This window comes from Rhineura floridana, chromosome 1 (genome assembly GCF_030035675.1).
Source record: "Rhineura floridana isolate rRhiFlo1 chromosome 1, rRhiFlo1.hap2, whole genome shotgun sequence".
Lineage (NCBI taxonomy): Eukaryota > Metazoa > Chordata > Lepidosauria > Squamata > Rhineuridae > Rhineura > Rhineura floridana.
This window is the reverse complement of record NC_084480.1, coordinates 238,028,867-238,048,347: the sequence shown is the minus strand read 5'-3', so window position 1 is coordinate 238,048,347 and position 19,481 is coordinate 238,028,867. Positions and strand designations below refer to the sequence as shown.

The following is a 19,481-nucleotide window of genomic DNA, read 5'->3' as shown; positions in this document are numbered from 1 at the left end:
CCTAAAAAAAACCTGTGAATTCGTCAGGAGAGGATCTTGCAGAGAAAATGGAATCTAAAACAGGGTGAGGTTGAATGCATTCTTCCTCTGTGTCCTGTAAGAGGCGCTGTGAGAGTCCTTCCCCGCATCTCCCATTTGGTTATCAGGACCTTGCCTGTTCTGCCTGACTCACCTGCTATCCTTGAGTGCCACGCCCTCTGGAGCCGCCTTGCCTGCCAATCTATGTGCCTCAGCCACTACTTGCCTGCTGGTAGAGGGGTGGGCCATGGCTGCCTCTGCCTGAACATACATAGTAAACAAAGGTCCTAAGGCCTGCCTTGGTAATGGCGGTGGCACTGTGCTTGGTCTGGGCGGAGGTGGCTTTGGCCTCTTCTCTGGATTTTCTGTTTTGTGGGTTGCTTTCCCCATGGGGACAACTGCGCTGTGGGGCTTACAAGGGCTGGGAGCCACGATAATGGCTAAGCCTCCACATTGGTGTTGTTGGGGGGGAGGGTAACAGGTGATCTCAGTGAGGCTGGAGCACCTCACAGTAGCCCTCCATGGGCGAGAATACAAATGCTGATGGTGGAGTTTAGGGAGATCGGTTCTCTTGGGTGTTGTGCTGTAAGTGCGGAGAAAGGGCATTGAGGCCGCTAGGGCACTTGCCACTGAGGACCCAATAAGGCTGGCAAAGTAGCGAGGCTAGCGGGGGGGCATTCTCTAGCAAGCAGTGTTAAATGAGCCGGTCCTGAGGGAAGGGGTGTGTGCCCCTTTCTTGGATGGCTTCACGCCTTGGTAAGGTTCTCCAGGAACGGGAGAACAATGACAACTTATTTTTGTAGGAACAAAGAAGGGAGACAGTGAGAAGCAGGGTCAAGAGTAGAAGGAAAAACAGAACAACTTGGGGAAGAAAAACACAAACACAACCTATACAGGCCTGAACCACAGAGCAGAGAGATCAACTGCTCTTGGAAGGCAGAAGAGAACTGGAGCAAGGAGCTACGCAAAGCAGGAAGTTCCTGTAAAATTCAACAGTGCTCTTCTGCCTTCAACCGCTAGGTGGAGCTAACTACCCAGCTGAGACAATCTTTTCCATGCACAGGAGAAATAGAGCTGGGTATCATCAGCATACTGTTGACACCTCACCCCAAATCATTTGATGACCACTCCCAACGGCTTTGTATAGATGTTAAATGGCATTGGGAACAAAATGGTACCCTTTGACACACCACAGCACAACTGCCAGGGAGCCAAAAGACAATCGCCCAATGCTATTCTCTGAAAACGACCTTGGAGGTAGGATCCAGGACTATCATTCTGGCCTCCTCCAATACCATATCTGAGATGGCCTCCACCAGCTCGGTCAGAGAAACATCTGGGCAGCAGGATGGATGGTACATCAGTAGCAAGCCTAGTTTACAGTCTCATTGGCCTGACACCAAGTGCAGGCCCTCACAGCCAGCTCCCAGACAGAGTGGTTTCCTGGAGATGGAAGTTCTGCAGACCACAGCATCCCCTCCCCCATCCCTGCAGCCTGTGCTGCTGTTGCACTGAATATCCAGGTGCACAAAGCTGGGTCAGATCAACTCCTCCATCTCACTCACCCAGGTCTCAGTAATGCACGCCAAAAGGGCACCCTCATCCATGATCAAATCATGGATGAGTGTGGTCTTATTGTGTACCGATCTGGCATTAAACAACAACAACACACAGGCCAGTGGGCAAAGCAGATGAGCAACAAGGAACCCATCCATGCAAACACAATTTGGGTTGGTCTTTCACAGCCCAATCCACTTCCTGTGTAGCTGGAAGAATTTGGTAACATGAGCCTCTGAGCATATGGTGAGTGGTAGTAAACTGTTAGTCTGGCTTTTAGAACACTGACAGTTGGTTCTTACTGAGCATGTCTGTCCTATCATAGACCCCAATGTTAATTTTCTTAAATTAATTAAAAATTAGCCATGCATTTTTTTTAACTTTTAAGCTGCAGAAGGTGAAGGTCAGAGTATGAGGTAAGGTCAATAATAGGATTACAGGTACTCTGTGAATATGACTAATTTTTAATTAATTTCAACAAATTATGAGACCACTGACAGAAAAAAGTCCAAAAAGGGTTTTTTCTTTTGTTTTACACTTTGAACACTCTGAGTGTTTTGTGTATCACTATGAAAACTTAGAGTGTTGTTAAGGAATAATTTCTGAGTTCAGGACTATGTTTTGTAAGATTTTGTTTTGAAATGAGCTTATGGAAAACAGCATAATGGCATGGGGGTATTTTCAATTTAACATGGCAGAATGTGAAGAATCCATGGTGGCTATAGTATATAGCCACTCTTGTGGCTGTATAATCACAGAATCTTAAGCAGATCCCATTAGTACTTTTGGTTGACAAATCTTTCTTGAAGTCCATGGTAGATGTGGACAGAAGGTAGAGTGCGTCCATTGGTGGACCACTGGCCAACTTCCAGTGTTCCCCCCAGCACCTGCTAGAATTTTTGCAAAGAATGTTGAACAGAATAAACTTTGATTCTCCTGTTCTTAAGCAAGAATACAAACTTATGATCACTTCACACAATAAGTATGAACTGTTGCAAGCTATCAAGTACCCACTCTTGCATTCTAAATTTAACACACATTGATGGACAACAAGGTTTCTTATAAAAAGCGAGCCATACAAGCATGTAATGAGCCCACTTTTGGTTTATGTCTAATAGAAAATTTCCTCTATTTTCAAAAAAAGAGAATGTTACAAAATTCCTCCTGTATGACCCAAATAAGACATGACCTGCCCATTCCTCTTGTTACATGTAACTTCAGTTTTCATTTTTTTGTTCCGTTCAACCACAGTTGACACTTAAATTGAGATCACAAGAAGCAAATCTTTCCTCTTTGTACATGGTTTGATCACCTTTTTAAGGCAGTAGTGGTAACACTGCTAAATTAAAAGCATATTTACAAAAAAACCCAACCCACCAACATTTACCTGTCTGTCACTCCAGGCAAGATAAAGAACATCCAAAAGTGTATACCAAAAACAAGGATGACCTGGAAGATGACTTTTCCCATGACAGTCTTTCTCAGATACAATGCCCGATCTACTACCATGGTTCCAAACTGAATTAGCACCATCACTAAGAACGCACTTGGCACTTGATCCTCTGATAATGATGAGGTAATATCTGCTCCTGCAGAGTGTTTCTGGAAAGAAAAACAGGGGCAGTAAGGGATAGGGAGCATTTGCCATAGGAGATACAGTAGATATTTATGGCGGATTCATTCAAACACATCAGACTTTTAACGTACCCCAAAAGCCCCAAATCCAAACACAATGATAATGAAGTCCACAGTATCAGCAAGGAACATTAGGACATAAACATCTGTCACAGCACTGTACTCTGGGTGGATAAGATTGTAGAAAAACTGTTTGATAGGCACATATACTTGAAGTATCCTGAAATAACAGAAAAGACAGTTTTACTTACAAATAACTTTATGTAAAGAACTATGAACTTTCATTTAACTACCCCCCACAAAAAACTTATTCATTTGCTTAATAATCACAACATAATGTATGAAGCCAGATGATGGGCCCATGATGACCCCTTCACCTCTTATTAGCCCCATATATGAGATGGAATGCAACCAGGTGAGTTTGAAGGTCTGACTTGCGTTGCCCTCTTGCCCACCCCCAAGTGAAGAGAAAGCCAATGATTATTCTAGAATATTTAGGGCAAGCAAAAAAGTACGTGGAAGGATATGAACAGAGACATAGACTGATATAGCCTGATGACGTGGACAAGGTGCTTGCAACAATGTGTCCAGCAATGTATCCTCTTGACCTTTGCCTTTCTTGGCTTATTAAAGCTTGCCAAGCGGGTATGACTGAGTGGATCCATGGTGTGGTCAATGTGTCCTTGTGGGAGGAAGTGGTCGCAGCCCTGAAAGAGGTGGTGACCTTTATCAGGAAAGGGGTGGGGAGTGAGACCCTATTTTTCTTACTTGATCTCTCAGTAGCTTTTGATACCATTGACCATGGTATCCTTCTGAGCCAACTTGGTGAGATGGATATTGGAGGCACTGTTTTACAGTGGTTCCAATCCTATCTCCGGGGTCAGCTTCAGAGAAAAGTATTAGGAAATTGATTTTCAGCCCACTGGCAGTTATGCTGTCAGGTACCGTAGGATACCATCTTGTCCCCGATGCTGTTTAACATCTATATGAAGCCCTTGGGAGTGGTCATCAGGAGATTTGTGGCAAGGTGTCAGCAGTACCCAGCTCTATCTCTCTGTAACATCTTTGTCATTAGATGCTCAGGTGACCTCAGTAACTAGAAGTGCCTTTTGCCAGCTTTTGCTGGTGAGACAGCTGTGTCGGTTTCCGGAAAGGAAAAGGTGCTGGTTTTGGTATATAAAGCCCTATACAGCTTGGGACCAGGATACCTGAAAGATCATCTTAGCCCTTATATACTCAGTCGAACGCTGCGTTCTGCATATGAGGGCCTCCTGCAGATACCGTCTTATCAGGAGGTCCGTTCCACACAACATAGGAAGCGGACTTTTCGTTCTGTGGCACCTACCCTTCATTCTCCTTAAATATTAGACATGTGCCATCTCAGTTATCTTTTCGGTGCGTACTTAAGATCTTCATCTTTCAACAAGAATTTTATGTAGAGACCTTATACCAGTCGGAGTCTGTGTTGGAATTGCTTTTTAAGATATTTTTAAAGTTTTTTAAAAAATATATATATGTTTTTAGGATAGTTAAGATGTTTTTAGTTTTGTCTCTTGTTTGCAGCCCTGGGCTCCTTCTGGAATAGGTGGGAATAGAAATATTATTATCATTATAATCCTCCTCCTTCTCCTCCTCCTCATCATCAAAAAGGCCCTCCAGCCCCAGTGCAATGGTTAACACTGCTACACAGAGCTTTGTTTCTAAACCTTTTATGGAAATGCATTATCCCAAAAATCCTACCAGAACATTGCAAAATTGATTCCTCCTTTCATTTAAAACTGGGTAAAAGCTTTAATTGCTCACTTTTTAATGGTAAATGCTTTAGCTATGACAAGTTGTTCTCGTAGCTTGTCCATGAGAAGTTCTTTCCTTGATTTTCGTTTTATGCTCACCACGCTGCTTCCTTTTTGACTGCTGTTCCGTGTGCTGGTACTTCCTGAGTTGGGGAAAGAAATTGCATTTTGTCACATCAGTCTTAAAACAAAAGTTTAGCTTGACTGTAAAGATTAATCAAATCAAAGAGTTTTGGCCACGTTCAGATATTAACATGAAACCTCTCTCCCCCTCCTTCTTCTTGACACTTGCAAGGCAGAGATCAAACATTTTCACTTCTGATTTGAAATAAACCACAGTCCACTTGGGGAATTGCGGTATGTTTAAACTATGGTTGCCAAAAACAAGTAGTATCTAAAGCTACTCTTTGACTGGCTTGTTTCACTAACCATCACAAAGAACTGCGTCTGGTTTAAAATCAGAAGTGAAAGTTTTTGATTTTTTCCTCTGGAGCACAGAAGAGTAGAGTTTGTGAGTGCAAATGTGGGTGCTTGAGGCTTGCTGCAGCTTGTTCACATAGTGGAAACCATGGCTTCTCATTATTTCAGAAACTTAACCTTTGCAACTTGGTTCAACTTGACTTAGGTTATAGCCCTAACCCTACTGAATTCAACAGGACTTACTTATGAGTAGACATTGTTAGGATTGAGCTATAAGTTATCATCACTCCCAAAGAAACCAGATTATTTGTTGCCAAACAAAAAAGCCCTCTCCCTTATGCTGAAGACCTTTTTCAGAATTTTGGGCACCATAACTGAAGAGACCATATCTCTTCTGTCCATTCATCACATATCAGACAGAGGGAGGATTCAGGGAAGGCCTTTGAAGTGAAATGAAGTTCCCAGGCAGGCTCATTTAGGGGTACAACTTTCCATCTCAAACGTGAGGTAATTAGTAATACAATAACACTAAAATTAATTTACTGGATAATCAGAAATCAATGCTAAGGCAAGTACAACTCATGACTCCACATTCAGTTTCAGTCGTGGTGGTGGACCACCCACATACCTCTCTTTGAACGGTGTGAGGAGAAGCTGGATCTGTGAGAAAGTTGTGAGCCACTGCTTGAACTTTTCCTACGGATGGCAGTCTGCTGCTCTGGGAAATGGACATGTATGGATTCAACAGATGCTGCCAAATTGACTGATGTCAAAGAATCAGCAGAACCTCTCCTATCTGACTCAGCTGACTCATCATCAGAGTCACCTTTACTACTGCAATTTTCTCCTCCATCATCTTCATCCCACAATCCATGACACTAAAAGAAACAGTTAGGTAATTGTCACATTTAAATGTTATATTTATTGTATTTTAAAATTGGTTATTGTTGGAATTCCTTCTCTTTATAGGATACACAAGCCCCTTGGTATACATTTTTATCTTCAAGTCACCTAACCTCTTGTGGGCCATGTGTCAGGAATATAGCTACTGGAATACTCCATTTTAACTATGAATGTACTGGTTCATTGCTTAATTTCTAATAGGAACTGATTTGGTTCCAGCCTTCATGGGTATCACAGCCCTAATATGTGGATCTGGTTATGGTTGAAAGGGCATGCAGTAGCATTGTAAACAGGTTTTACGACCAAGCCCAGGTCAGCTGAGACTAAACTTTAAAGACTTGGCAGTTTCAATATATTTTAAGGGCAGAAACCGATGCTCCTATGGAGATGTCTGTTCATAAAAGACTGCAAGGATATTGGAATGAATGCCTATAACTTTAAATCAGGAGTTAGATCAGCTAACTAATCATATTCTGATCTGATTTTGCAGTAGAACCTTTTCATATAGTCTGATAATTTGCTCAAATCTCCATGAATCTTAATCTCAATATTTATAATATGGAAACAGCAATTCAGATAAGTTGGAAGGTCAGTATGTAAAAATCTAATATACAAAATTATTTAAAAATAGTTTTAATAATAGTAACAACAAAAATAAAGATGATAAAAAACAAAGATTAAAAACAATATAATACATATTTTAATTCCAAAATACCTTTAAAATGGATCGATGGAAAAACAAGGCAAGTAGCTGTACAAGGTCATAGTGAACATAACCCTCTTTCTTCTCAACACCAATAATATTGGGAGCAAACATAGGCTTATTCTTACTGAGCTCTAAGTGTTTATTCCAAGGAAAGAAGCCAAACTGGAAAAAATATTTTATAACAATAGTTACCTGTGCAAAAAAGGAGAAAAGATAAAGGTTAAAGGCAGCCTCATTTCAATCACAAAAAACCTGATAATATTCCAGACATTTCATAAAAATGACAAATTATTAAAATATAAGAAGAGCACAACAAGCTGTTTCCAACAGTAATAAGCAGAATGTCAGCATACCTCAGTGTAGACTATAGCTGTCATCCAAAACCGTTTGCTAGGCCTCGGAATGGAGAGCATGGCCCAAAGGAATATAAGAATAGGAAGCACAAGGGTAATCACTGAGGCAGAGATCATGTGATTAAGAATAATTACAAAATAACACACGATTTCTGAACGCGCCACAAGTGTATTATATAGAGCATAAACAAGCAGCAAAAAACGAGGTTGACCAGAATAGAATTTTTCTGACTCATCCAGTTCCTCATCATGAAACATTCTGTGGGGACAAAGTTAAATCACATAATTTGACATGTCAATATTTTAAATACTGCAGAATAGTCTGTAAGTTACAACAAAAAGATATTTCTGTTTAACAGTGCATGACCTAAAGAACCATGTAAATAAGTTTTCAATATCCAGTTCATGCCACCTGACAGGTGTGAGGAACATCAGGCCCGGGGGTTGAATACAGCCCTCCAGGTCTCTCTGTCTTATCTAGTCCTCAGAAGTCTCCTCAGGCCAAATCCCTCCCTGGCTCTGCTTCGCACCCCTAATGTCTTTGCCTGGTTGGAATGTGTCCTTGAACTCTGACAATGTTTTTCTCTAAATGAAGGATAGAAAGGGGTGTGTAAGTTTGTGCAGAGACTAGCCAACTATACAAAGTTAAAATTTACATTAATTGCTCCACCCACTTTTGCCTCTGGCCCTGCCCATCACTTGCATGGAGTCTTTGGAAGGTTGCCCAGAAGGGAGTGTGGTCCTCGGGCTGTAAAACATCCCCACCCTACCATAAGGCAAGCCACCTAAAATTTATTTCAAAAGAATTTGTTATTCCTCATTAGGGGATGGGGTCTGCTGCTCAAAGAAAACAAAAACAAATTCAGGTGCAGAAAAATCCTTGGATACACTTAAAGTAAGTTTTAGAATCCCACCCAAATATTTTGAGGCATCAGGTTCCACATCTGGGCCTTTTCCCATGTTACAATATCTGTATATTTAAGAGTTTAAATAAAGCTTTTAAAAAAAATGCAATCTGTGTGGTAGGGTGTGGATTTGTCCTGGAAAATTGCTATTGGTATGAACCATGTATACATGAAACATGCATGTGGAAGACTGTCACTATGCCTTTCATGTAAGAATTTTGTGATTTGTAAATACCCCCCAAATAATCATAGCAAATCCCTGAAAGTTTTGTTCAGTGCCCATTGCATCCCATTGCAACTTAGTCTTATTCAGTCCTACATTTGTGAATAGTAAAGGAAACTTTATCCAAAGTTTCATGATCTATAAGCACATTATGCGGTTATATAGCTGAAGCTAAGAAGCTCTAGGTGTGGCCAGTGCCTTGATAGGAGATTACTGGGTACTCCATGCCTGTCACTGCAATCCTCTGGAAGAAAGGCAGGGTACAAGTGTCATAAATGAAATACATTCCATCAAACTGTATAAAACTAATGTAATAAGGTTGATCTGGTCATCAATGAGTTTGCTGCAATTCATGTACCAATTTAAACAGCTGAGCATCATGACAATATAATTTTCATAACACATTTAATTTACATAATTTTATATGCCTATGGGAAAATTATTTTATGATTCTTACTTGTTTAGAAGTAGTTCACTTGCAGTTAGCTCATGTGTCAAAGGAGGGAGTATAGAATCTTCTGGTTTGTCAGACTGATTTTCATCTGGGCTCACCATCATATGGTTTTTGTCAGAAAAGTCATCTTGGGAGTCATCTAAAGGAAAAAGTTCTAGGCTCACAGCTTTGCTGTATGAAGGAGGTGGTTCAGCAATGCCATCCAAAGCAGAATAAGATGGCATATCTGTATCAGAAGTATATGCAGCTCCTTCAGAATCTATACAAAAATCTTCCATGTCATGCTGTTGTCTTGATGGAGTATCTACCCCTTCTTCTTCGTGCTCCTCCCCCTCAACCTCTTCAATAGTTTCTGCTGTCCCCTGACGAGAATACAGCATGGTGATTTGGGTAGCCTCACTGTCAAGAACAGGGGGAACAATGTTTTTGTTAATTTTTTTTTTCACAAACAAAACAGTGATGTGTTCAAGTTTTGTTCTATTATGGGACTTCAATATTATACCAGTGAAGTCACACTCAACCACAGTTAAGAGACTGGAGCAGGCAATCAGGTTGCGTGTTTTACCTTTTCCACTCCTCCTTCTCTTGATAATTAATTGCTCACCTTCAGCCTTAATCATAGTTATGGTTTTTTGTGGGGCGGGGTCAGCAATGATATTAGCTGCTGTGAGTAAGGCTAACCAGGTTTCTGTTTTAACCAGGATCTGAAGGCAGCATTCCAAGTTCTCAGTTAAAATGAATGAATGAATTAATTAAATGAATAGGCACCTAATTTAGAAACATGAGACCAAAAGTATAAGAATTAAACAGCGAAAGTCCCAAATGCAGAAATATTGGTATGTGTCTAAACAAGAGATAGACATTTCTACTACTATGCTTCTTTTCAAGTAACTCTACTCATGCACACTTGCATACAAACACAGACACACCACACTTGCAAACTTTCACATTGCCAAAATTTACAATGGTCAGGGTAAATGAATGAACAAAGCATGCATGGGTAAGCACCTTGACACTATACTGCCACTGTCAGCAGATGAGGAGGACATATCCATGCTGTACATTTTACGAAGCCTAGGTCGCGCACGCTCACTTGTTTTAGGAATAGGATCTGGTCCATCTAAATCATCAAGGGTAGACTGCCTTGATAACAACAGCGTGGTTGCTTCAGTGCAGCAGCTAGCAGTGCAAACAGTGACAAAGACAGTGTTAAATACCAACAGCATATTGAAGTGGCTCAGTAGTAAACATGCAGGTTAGCCATGCACTATACAAAGACACACAGACAAAAGGTTTTGAGGAGAGATAATGAGCTACCAGAATACACTGGTCATTATTCAGAACAATGTTTTGATAATCACACAGAATCAATAGTAGGTAAATGGAAAACTATGGTGTAAAGTATAGGGCTTTCAGCCATTTTATGCTTGTTTTTGGTTGAAAAAATTGGGTTGTAAAATGGTTGCTTTTGCTTTAAAGGCTCTCCTGCATAGATATGTCAAACACTCACATGAAGTGAATGTACAAAGGGATGTTTTGCTCAGGAAGTTAGGCACAGTAGGATTCAGCATGAAACCTGATAATTAAGGGTAAAACAGAAACTTAACCAGGAATCTACTTCCCCTTCTGATAGGCTAAAAGGCTGGGGGAGTAAAAATATTGCATATAAGTTGAGTTAGAATATAGGACGGGGAAGAGTTGAAGAGCTGTAAGAGAGGGAAAGGGATGAAACACTTTAAGAAGGTATAGTTGGGCTCTGTAGAAGAATGGAGCCAGGAGAAGATAACAAAGGGACTTGAAAACTGAACTGAGGGATGCAAATTGGTAAGTATTGGCTTGATTAGGGAAACAGTCTAGAATAGGTAGAAACTGAATGCATTGATCTCTATTTTTAGTTTGCTCTTATGTATAACTGTTCTAACTGTAATGTTAGTTCCCCCCATCCAAATTATCTCAAAAACAATTTAACTTGTTGCCTAACCAAAACCGTAAGTAAAAACATACTTTGTTGTGGGGAAAAATTATCTGAGGCCTTGTTATGCACCTCACCTCTAAGTGCCATACCACTCTCCCCAGTACAGGGAGTAGGTTGAACTAATTAAAGTTCAAAAGGTTAAGCAGCTGTTTAGTTGAGGCAGACAAAGGGAAAAAAGATGTTCACTTGATGGCAGTGGTCAAAATAAGAAGGAAAGTCAGTTTGGTTTGGTTGGATTATCTGCCTCCCTCCCCTCCAACAGCGCAGTCTTCAGCCTGTGCCATCACATCTTGCAGATAAAGTTGAAATCATAAATATATTTACTAGGGAGAAAAACCCACAGAGCTCAAAAGGGGAACGGAGGAAGTATTTTTATATAATTATATGCAATTGTGGTATTGATTTGCTTATGTGCTGGTTATTTTAGGAAACCTGGAATATGCAGTATGGGCATATAACATCATATGTACCATAATGTGTATAATAATGCATATAATATGTGAGAATGGTTCACATTTTTAGCGGAGCTCACTTCTCATTAAGATCAACATGTGACCCGGGAATTAGAAAAATCCATGGGGAAAAGCTTGATATCAAAGTTTTCTGAAAATTCCATCCCGAACTCAAAGGAACTTATTCCTGAGTAAACTTGCTTAGGCTTGCACTGTCAGACTCTCAGATGCTTCCTGGACACAAAGGATAAGGAAGTTTTAGGAAAGGTCTGCCTTTGCCTTTTGTCTGACACCCTAAACCTAATTAATTGCAGTTTCCATTATATTAAAAATGGCTGGTTTGGATTTTTAAAAAAAATATAAATGTAAAGCTAACTTCTTCCCATACAATTTGTAAGGCCTACAATTTATGAACTAATCTGCTTTCAGCAGAAATCTAGATTGTATATGTTAGCAGACATACATTTTTTAATTAAACAAAATGCAAGCTGTTTTACTTTATGCCATGGTAACATGTTCAAGTACTTAAAAAAGGTTTCCTTATTTTCAAAGGTATTTAAATTAATGTGCAGTTTCTCACTATAAGTATGATGACTGTAAAAGTCCTTATCTCCTATCATTTATCAATACAATAGGATAATGGAAATATGTGCCCATGCACATATTCTGATGGTTAATCAGTTATGATTATGGAGTAGGGATGGGAGAGAATATTTGCTAAATTGGAGTTAGTTCCAACTGAATCTGACAGTTGGCTATCTTTTTGTATCAGCACTGATTTCTTGCAGTGGGCTGCAGCTGTAATCAGCACGGATTTAACCCCCCCCCCAAATTTTACGTAAATATCTTCGTTATTTGATGCATTTGTAACAGTGAGTAGGTGTGATAAATAGGAAAAAATAAATCACGTGGAACATTGTGATAATTTACATAGGCAATTACAATGAAATTACGCAATTTTTTTCACAACCAAAAAACAAACAGCAGATCGAATTGGCAAGTGCCAAAGCAAGCGGGAATAAAAGAAGGGCGGATCAGGATCGAACGACGGACTATCGGAATACAAGCGGATCGGCAGCAAACTCCATCCCCATTATGGAGCCAACAATTGAGTAAATGTAAACAGTCAATTACCAGGTAAAACAGGGAGTGGGATAAAAGATGCCAAGTGTGATGCATTTTACAGCAAACTTTAGTGAAAAAAGAATTTGAGATAAAGGAAAGTAGTGTCTTAATATGTGTAATCAATTGAAAAAAGATTGTTCTGACAGAATGTTTTTGAGACAGTTATACACCAAGGACTTGCAAATCTGATGCAATAATGAGGCAAGAAATAAGAGCTTTACACCACTTTACCAGAATTGTAGGATGTTTACTTTAAGGGAACAGAATATTGCAGTCTCATGGATACTGATGAAAATATGTTCCTTCACATATGCAAAGGTTGACAAAAACTGTCTAGAAAGTAGCATTCAGCATGGGCAACAATAGAGTTACTTGATTAATTTCCATTTGTTTCCTAATTTGTCAATTAATTAGGTGGGTAGTTAGAAATTTTGTAGTGTGGGCCCCTATAGGTACACTAAGCCAATTTTAAACAAAAGAACACTTAAATATGTAGTCCAATATGTTTACATTGGTTTTTCATAAACTAAACTAAACTAAACTTGTGTTAGATTAAAATGAGTGCCAAGTATTTACCACTTCATCCAGCATTCCAGTGTCTAGATTAGCCATAACAATCTTTCTAATTTTTAATTCTGTTTTTTCTCAATCTAAACTCTGAAGTTTAAAAGCCATCATAATGTTTGAAGACAATGAAATGATTCAGGTACAATCAAGTATAACATTTTAGAATAGAAAAAAGGGATTATAGCTAACCATCTGCCATGACAGCAATTACCGTAGCTTTGGGAGGGGAAAAATACCCTCCTCCTAAAGTGACATTGTTGTAGCTAGAGAGAGAAAATCAGAACAAAAACACTCACAAGGTGGAAAGATTTTGCTGCTCTCATACGTTTTAACACAAGGAAAACAAATGGCTCAAACACAGGAGCTGATTATACTGTCCTAGTCACATATCCACAGAAGTTGTTTCAATACCAGATGCAAATTCCAACATTAATCAGCTACTTTTACCTAAATGTTACTACTGGATATTTCTTCATTTATGAAGTTTATCTTCTATGAATGATATCCAACTGTGGCCACTTGCCAGCAGAACAGACTTCCACTGGTAAAATAGGATTTCTCCTTCCTCTCCACCTGTAGCACCATGCACCTCCAAAATCTATTCCAGAGTTTTGCGGGGCCCTCTGGGGTAGATTTGGGAATGGGGCGTGGATGGAGGAGGATGGAAAATCGATTGGGGAAGGCAACCTCCATTCACATAGCATTGGATGTTACCCTACATGTATTGATCGAATTAGTGTCAGTTTTAAGAAGATACCTGGATTCACTGTCATGAGAAAGTGCAGATTCTAGACTTGCTGTCCTCTCAGCCTGTCCAGGTTCATACATTTCATCCAATCCAGATTCCCTAGAAAGTTTCATTATTTGGTTGTGATAATACATATGGATACTCTCTCGAGTTGGAACATTCCCCTAAGAAAGAAGGGAGACAATTTAGAAGTTTAAGTGGGGTCTGCTAATTTTCTGGTGCAAAGATGTTTTTAGGAAACTTGAGAAGAACAAAATGTCAAAAAATGAGCGTTGTAAAGGCAATTGAAAACTCAGAAATCAGAACTACACCACAGAAGTGTTGTATTCTTCACATTTTACTAAGGTTTTCCTCCATTCCCAATTATAGCAAAAATGATTAAATCTCCACCAAACTAAAAATGGCAAGTGTTTGTTAATATACATTATATTTCTAAAGACATTTTTTTTTAAAAAAAATTAGAATATACTACGTGGTTGCTAAAACCTACAGTGGTGCAACACATATCTAGCAACAACAGTTTTGGCCAAGGCAGGCCAGAATTCACAAACCTGCTTATTGCCATCAATTAAATGATATGAGCATGTCCTATTACCTTTTTGATTTCTCTAGTAAGCATGCACCTCTCGATTCTTAGCACAGTGGAAATATCAATGTGCTCTCTTGAAATCGAATTGAGCCAAGCTGTAAAACTGTCTATTGTTGCCAGAAAGAGAACCCAGGTAAACTTCAAAATATTATATATTCTTTTGATAATGTTATCTGGAGGTGGGGGGAGAAATAAGAAAAATAAAGTTTAGTAAATTAACAATCACCACAGTAGCCAATATATGTAAACAACTGAAGAAAATCTAGCCCCTAGGAACAATTTTTAGTATTCTCTAGCTGCTATACTCAAATTTACTTGAAAGTAAGCTCCACTGAACTTAACAGAACTTACGTTTGAGTAAACATGTATAGGATTCCACTGTTTATCTGGCATTTCTAGATTCAGGGGCCAGATTAGCGGCCAAACGTTTGAACCAATTTTGCATCGCTACCAGTAATTGTAATTGCTGGGTGATCTCAGAGCCTTTATTTTTTACATTTATATATAAATTCTCTCTATGACCAGATTCTCTATAAACACTGAATTTGGCTTATCACATTCTGTTTTCATTCTGCAGTTCCTGTTTCAAACACTACATACTATGGGTGCAACTGACATCTCTGTTAAACATTTTAGTATTTTTAATTTTCAAAATATAGTTGGCTGGCATGAAAAACAGTATCTGGTTAATTTATCTAGCTGCACAATTCTGCAGTTCAAACTGATGTTTGCTTTCTGATTTGAATAGTATCATTTGTGCTAGCAGAGTTGTGAATCTTGATATATAGTTGTCAGGAAATTCTAAGCACATCATGCACATACTTTGTCAGCTTGCCTTTCTTTAACACACGGTTGTACTGACTTATCAGTTACTATTGTTTTAAAAGAATACTTTCTCGTTTCTTTGATTACCAGGTCCGCCTGAGGATTTCTTTTTGACAGGTTCTTCTCGTTCTTCCCATTCCATATCTATACCAACTGACAAATCAATATTAAAGAAATGAGCAAATGCTTTGGGCATTTCAGAATTATTCAACAAAAAATGTACAAATATATCCTGTGGCTTAGCAATCTTCAAATACTACAGAATTTTCCAATCATTATATTAAATTAATTTGAGATATATCCCATCAGTGATTTTAGTTTACTTTAGACAGCGATGTTGCATTATCTGAATATACTGGTCGATCAACTAGCATTTGGTTTGGTTGTTTACTGTCTCTTTCCTTCCAAAACTAAAACTAACCCATGTACTTATCACTCTCCACTATTTCTATCCCTGTAGCAGCAACAGTTGCCTGTGTTATATATCAATCCACTGTATAACACAAAATGTCCTGGAACAAACATAACTATTTTGGCCCAACAAACTGACTGCCCACACACTTCCCTGCCCTTTCTCCCCTTTCTCTTGTGCCTTAACTGAAAATTTGCGGTTTGTTAAACCACAGTTTCTCATACTGTCCAAACTGGGAAACTGCAGTTTGAGTGATCCCTACAACCTAAGATATGTCACTGTGGTTTGATATCTTGGTTTTTAGAGGTTGCTTAAGTCAGATTTTTGGGGTTTGGACTTCAGGCAAGACTGTAGTGCAACAAATCAAGAAGTACTTAGTTAAGTTATGAGAGAAAAGGAAGTGGAAGTGGATGCATTTCTGGTCCAACAAAGCATTGTCGGATGAACCAGAATTGTTATGACTGAACTGGGCCAATGTTTTCCCTATTACATCTTTCTATAGTAATAAGCCAACAAGAAGAAACCAGGTAAAATAAACCACTATTTCCTTTCTCTTGCCACGCATGAAAGGATAATCTGTATAATATGACTTCAAAGGTAGAGGTGTTTCCCATTATCTGCTACATGGTCCTTTCGTAAACAGAGTTGCCATGGAATTTACCTGGGACCTTCTGCATGCAAGGCACGAGGCTCTACTATTATGGCGCCTCCCCAAAAGAAAGGGGAAAGGCTATTATAAAACTTTACAAGATATTCACTATTACACAAACAAAACTTTGCAATTCAAGAATGTACCTACAGGCAACAGATATTTCTATCAAACTTTAAAAGGCAGGGAAATTGGGCAGCTATAGTGAATGCACCAGAGGCGCTGGAGAGCTGACCTCCTCTTTGAGATATTGTACTGACCTATAAATTTGTAAAAATGCAAACACAATTTGGGTTGGTCTTTCACAGTCCAATCCACTTCCTGTGTAGCTTGGAAGAATTTGGTAACATGTACCTCTGAGAGGAGAGGGAGAGAATTGGAAGGGGAGGGGCAGGACGTGGTGAAGGAATGGGGAAGGAAGGGGCAAGAGGGAGGGGATAGGAGGGAGGAGGAGGGGAGTGCAGGTTTGATCATTTGCATGCTTTTTGCGTTCAATGGGATTTACTCCCGTGCAATCATACTTAGGATAGGTAAAACTGACCATGGGGGAGGAGGAGAAGGGGGAGGGAAGAGGGAAGGGGAAGGAGGGGATTGGAAGGGGAAGGAGGGGATTGGAAGGGGAAGGAGGGGCAAAGGAAGAGGGGGAGGAGCAAGGGAGAGGGCAGGTTTTATCATTTGCATGCTTTTTGAGTTCAATGGGATTTACTCCTGTACAATAATGCTTAGGAAAGGTGAAACTGACCTGAGGGAGGGACAGAGAGGGAGGAGGAGGAAGGGGGAGAGAAGGGGAGGAAGGGTAGAGGTAGGGAGGAACGTGGAAGGGAGGGGAAGGGGTGGAGATTGGGTGGGTGGGCACTGGATGGAGGGAAAGCACCTTTCCTGTCCAAAAGGAAAACACTGTGAACAGTATAATTGTTTTTCCGGGTTTCCCCCACCTTTTTATTCTACAGCAGGCACATGTAGTCTCCCACCCAAATTTAAACCAAAGCTGTCCCTGGCCACATCCACACCAGACCTTTGTTCCACTTTAGACAGTCATAGCTTCCCCCCCCCCAAAATCCTGGGAAGTGTAGTTAGTGAAGGGTGCTGAGAGTTGCTAGGAGATGCCCTATTTCCCTCACAGAGCTACAATACCCAGAAGAGGGGCTGACTGTTAAACCACCCTGGCCACTGGAGCTTTGCCAAGGGAACAGGAGTCTCCTAACAACTCTCAGCACCCTTCACAAACTACACTTCCCAGGATTCTTTGGAGGAAGCCATGACTGTCTAAAGTGGAATCAATGTTTGGCATGGATGTGGCTCCCTGATTAGCCAAGCCAAACAGGTGCAAGTATGGCTTTTAGAACACTGACAGTTGGTTCTTACTGAGCATGTCGACACTTAACATTGAGTTCAATGTTAAATTTCTTAAATAAATTAAAAATCAGGCATGCATTTTTTTTAACTTTTAAACTGCAGAAGATGAAGGTCAGAGTATGGGGCAAGGTCAGTAATAGGATTACAGGTACTCTGTGAGCATGGCTGATTTTTAATGAATTTCAACAAATTATGAGACCACCGACAGAAAAAAGTCCAAAAGGGATCTGTTTTCTCTCTGAGTGTTCTATGTATCACCATGAAAACTTAGAGGTTATTAAGCAAGCATTTCTGGGTTCAGGACTATATGTTTTATAAGGTTTTGTTTTGAAATGAGCTTATGGGAAACAGCAGAAAGGCATGCGGGGTATTTTCAATTTAACATTGTGGAATGCAAAAAATCCATGCTGACTATAGTATACAACCACTCTCGTGGCTGTGTAATAACTGAGAAAATTACAGAAGCATACATACCATCCCCAGATCCTTTCCGCCTTTGTCCCTTTTCTTTTTCATCCTTTTTTTTCTCTTTGCGCCTCTGTCGGAGGGCAGTTTTAGGATCAGTAATCCAGGCCTGATAAACAAACTAGAGGGAACAAACTGATTTATTTCATGTTTCTCAGTAAGGAAATGTTAATGCAAATGACAATTTGAGTAAAAATGTTTAGATCTGTGAGATTAAGCAACCATTCTCAATTCCTATTCAAACATCTCAATGAAACTGAGATTTGTTTTAGTGCGATTTTGGTTCGTTTAAAAATAAAACATTTGAAAAAAGTTATGGATTCTTGTGAGTTTCATAAGAATCCACAAAGACTATGTTCTGAACTCTAAAAATTGTTTTAAATTTTTAAATTGTGTTTTAAATTGTTTTTAAAAGATATGTTTTTAAATTTGTATATTTGTTTCAATGTTTTTAGTTACTGTAAACCATCCAGAGAGCTTTGGCTATGGGGCGGTATATAAGTACAACAAATAAATAAATAAATAAAAATGAAAAAAAAAATTTCCCCTGAAGGCATTGGTTGGTGGCATCTTTTGAAGTCGGAGCACAATGGGAATTCATAATGCTATAATCACCACATATTGTGCATTTATTTTTCCATCACCCAAATGTATGACTAAAAAGAACAATAAAAATGTACTGTATGATGGCAGTTTGAGACAAAAGATGTCCTTTTGTCTGCGTGATTTTCATTGCAAAATGAAAACCATGTTTAGCTGGCACTGCATCATTTTATGCATTTCACCAATGAAAGGTTAGCTACAGCCAAGGAACAAGCAAACACATACATGCAAAGGGAAGGGGACTGGGAAACAAACAGAATAGAAGTTACCACTACCAAAACAAGCATGCACAAACTGTCTCAGGGAAGCTGGAATGAGTCATTATTGGAAATTCTGCTTTAACTTTATTCATTTCTTGCAGTTCTGGTGTACAGAAATAACTTTGTTACATTATTGAGATATTTGTCTTCTAAATGTTTAGGGACATAAAATAAAACAAACCACCTGTTTTTGATCTATGAACATGGAAAATTACTAATGGATAGTGAGGGGAGTTCCTGTCTCCTTTTTGTTTAGGGCACTAACTTGGTTTATGGTAATAAGCAATGCATAATGCAGCTGGTATTGCTGCATTAAAATATATTAATGGCTTGGATCCAGAGGTGCTTTGTGCAAACAGAAATGCACTATTCATGAGAGTCAGATACACAATTCCCAATAATTCCCTCTTCTATCTGCATCCTCTGTGCTATATCCAACACCATTCCTGAGGATCCTGAATCCTCATCATCATGAATGGGTTTGGGGG

At 39.4% G+C, this 19,481-nt stretch overlaps 1 protein-coding gene across 6 annotated transcripts in view; it reads right to left on the bottom strand.

Annotated features, from left to right (window-relative positions):
* PIEZO2 (piezo type mechanosensitive ion channel component 2) overlaps positions 1-19,481 on the bottom strand; it is a 417,861-nt gene that overhangs the window by 32,082 nt on the left and 366,298 nt on the right. For 4 of the 6 annotated variants that reach the window (XM_061595221.1, XM_061595237.1, XM_061595227.1 and 1 more), the window contains 12 exons: positions 18,140-18,251; positions 15,336-15,401; positions 14,430-14,596; positions 13,844-13,998; positions 9,976-10,146; positions 8,971-9,366; positions 7,386-7,644; positions 7,042-7,224; positions 6,052-6,301; positions 5,014-5,146; positions 3,283-3,430; positions 2,963-3,177 (listed from right to left, as the gene is read on the bottom strand). In XM_061595221.1, coding sequence (XP_061451205.1) covers positions 2,963-3,177; positions 3,283-3,430; positions 5,014-5,146; positions 6,052-6,301; positions 7,042-7,224; positions 7,386-7,644; positions 8,971-9,366; positions 9,976-10,146; positions 13,844-13,998; positions 14,430-14,596; positions 15,336-15,401; positions 18,140-18,251 — 2,255 coding nt within the window. The remainder of the gene's footprint in view (positions 1-2,962; positions 3,178-3,282; positions 3,431-5,013; positions 5,147-6,051; positions 6,302-7,041; positions 7,225-7,385; positions 7,645-8,970; positions 9,367-9,975; positions 10,147-13,843; positions 13,999-14,429; positions 14,597-15,335; positions 15,402-18,139; positions 18,252-19,481) is intronic. The other 2 variants (XM_061595247.1, XM_061595266.1) reach the window with 1 other exon arrangement.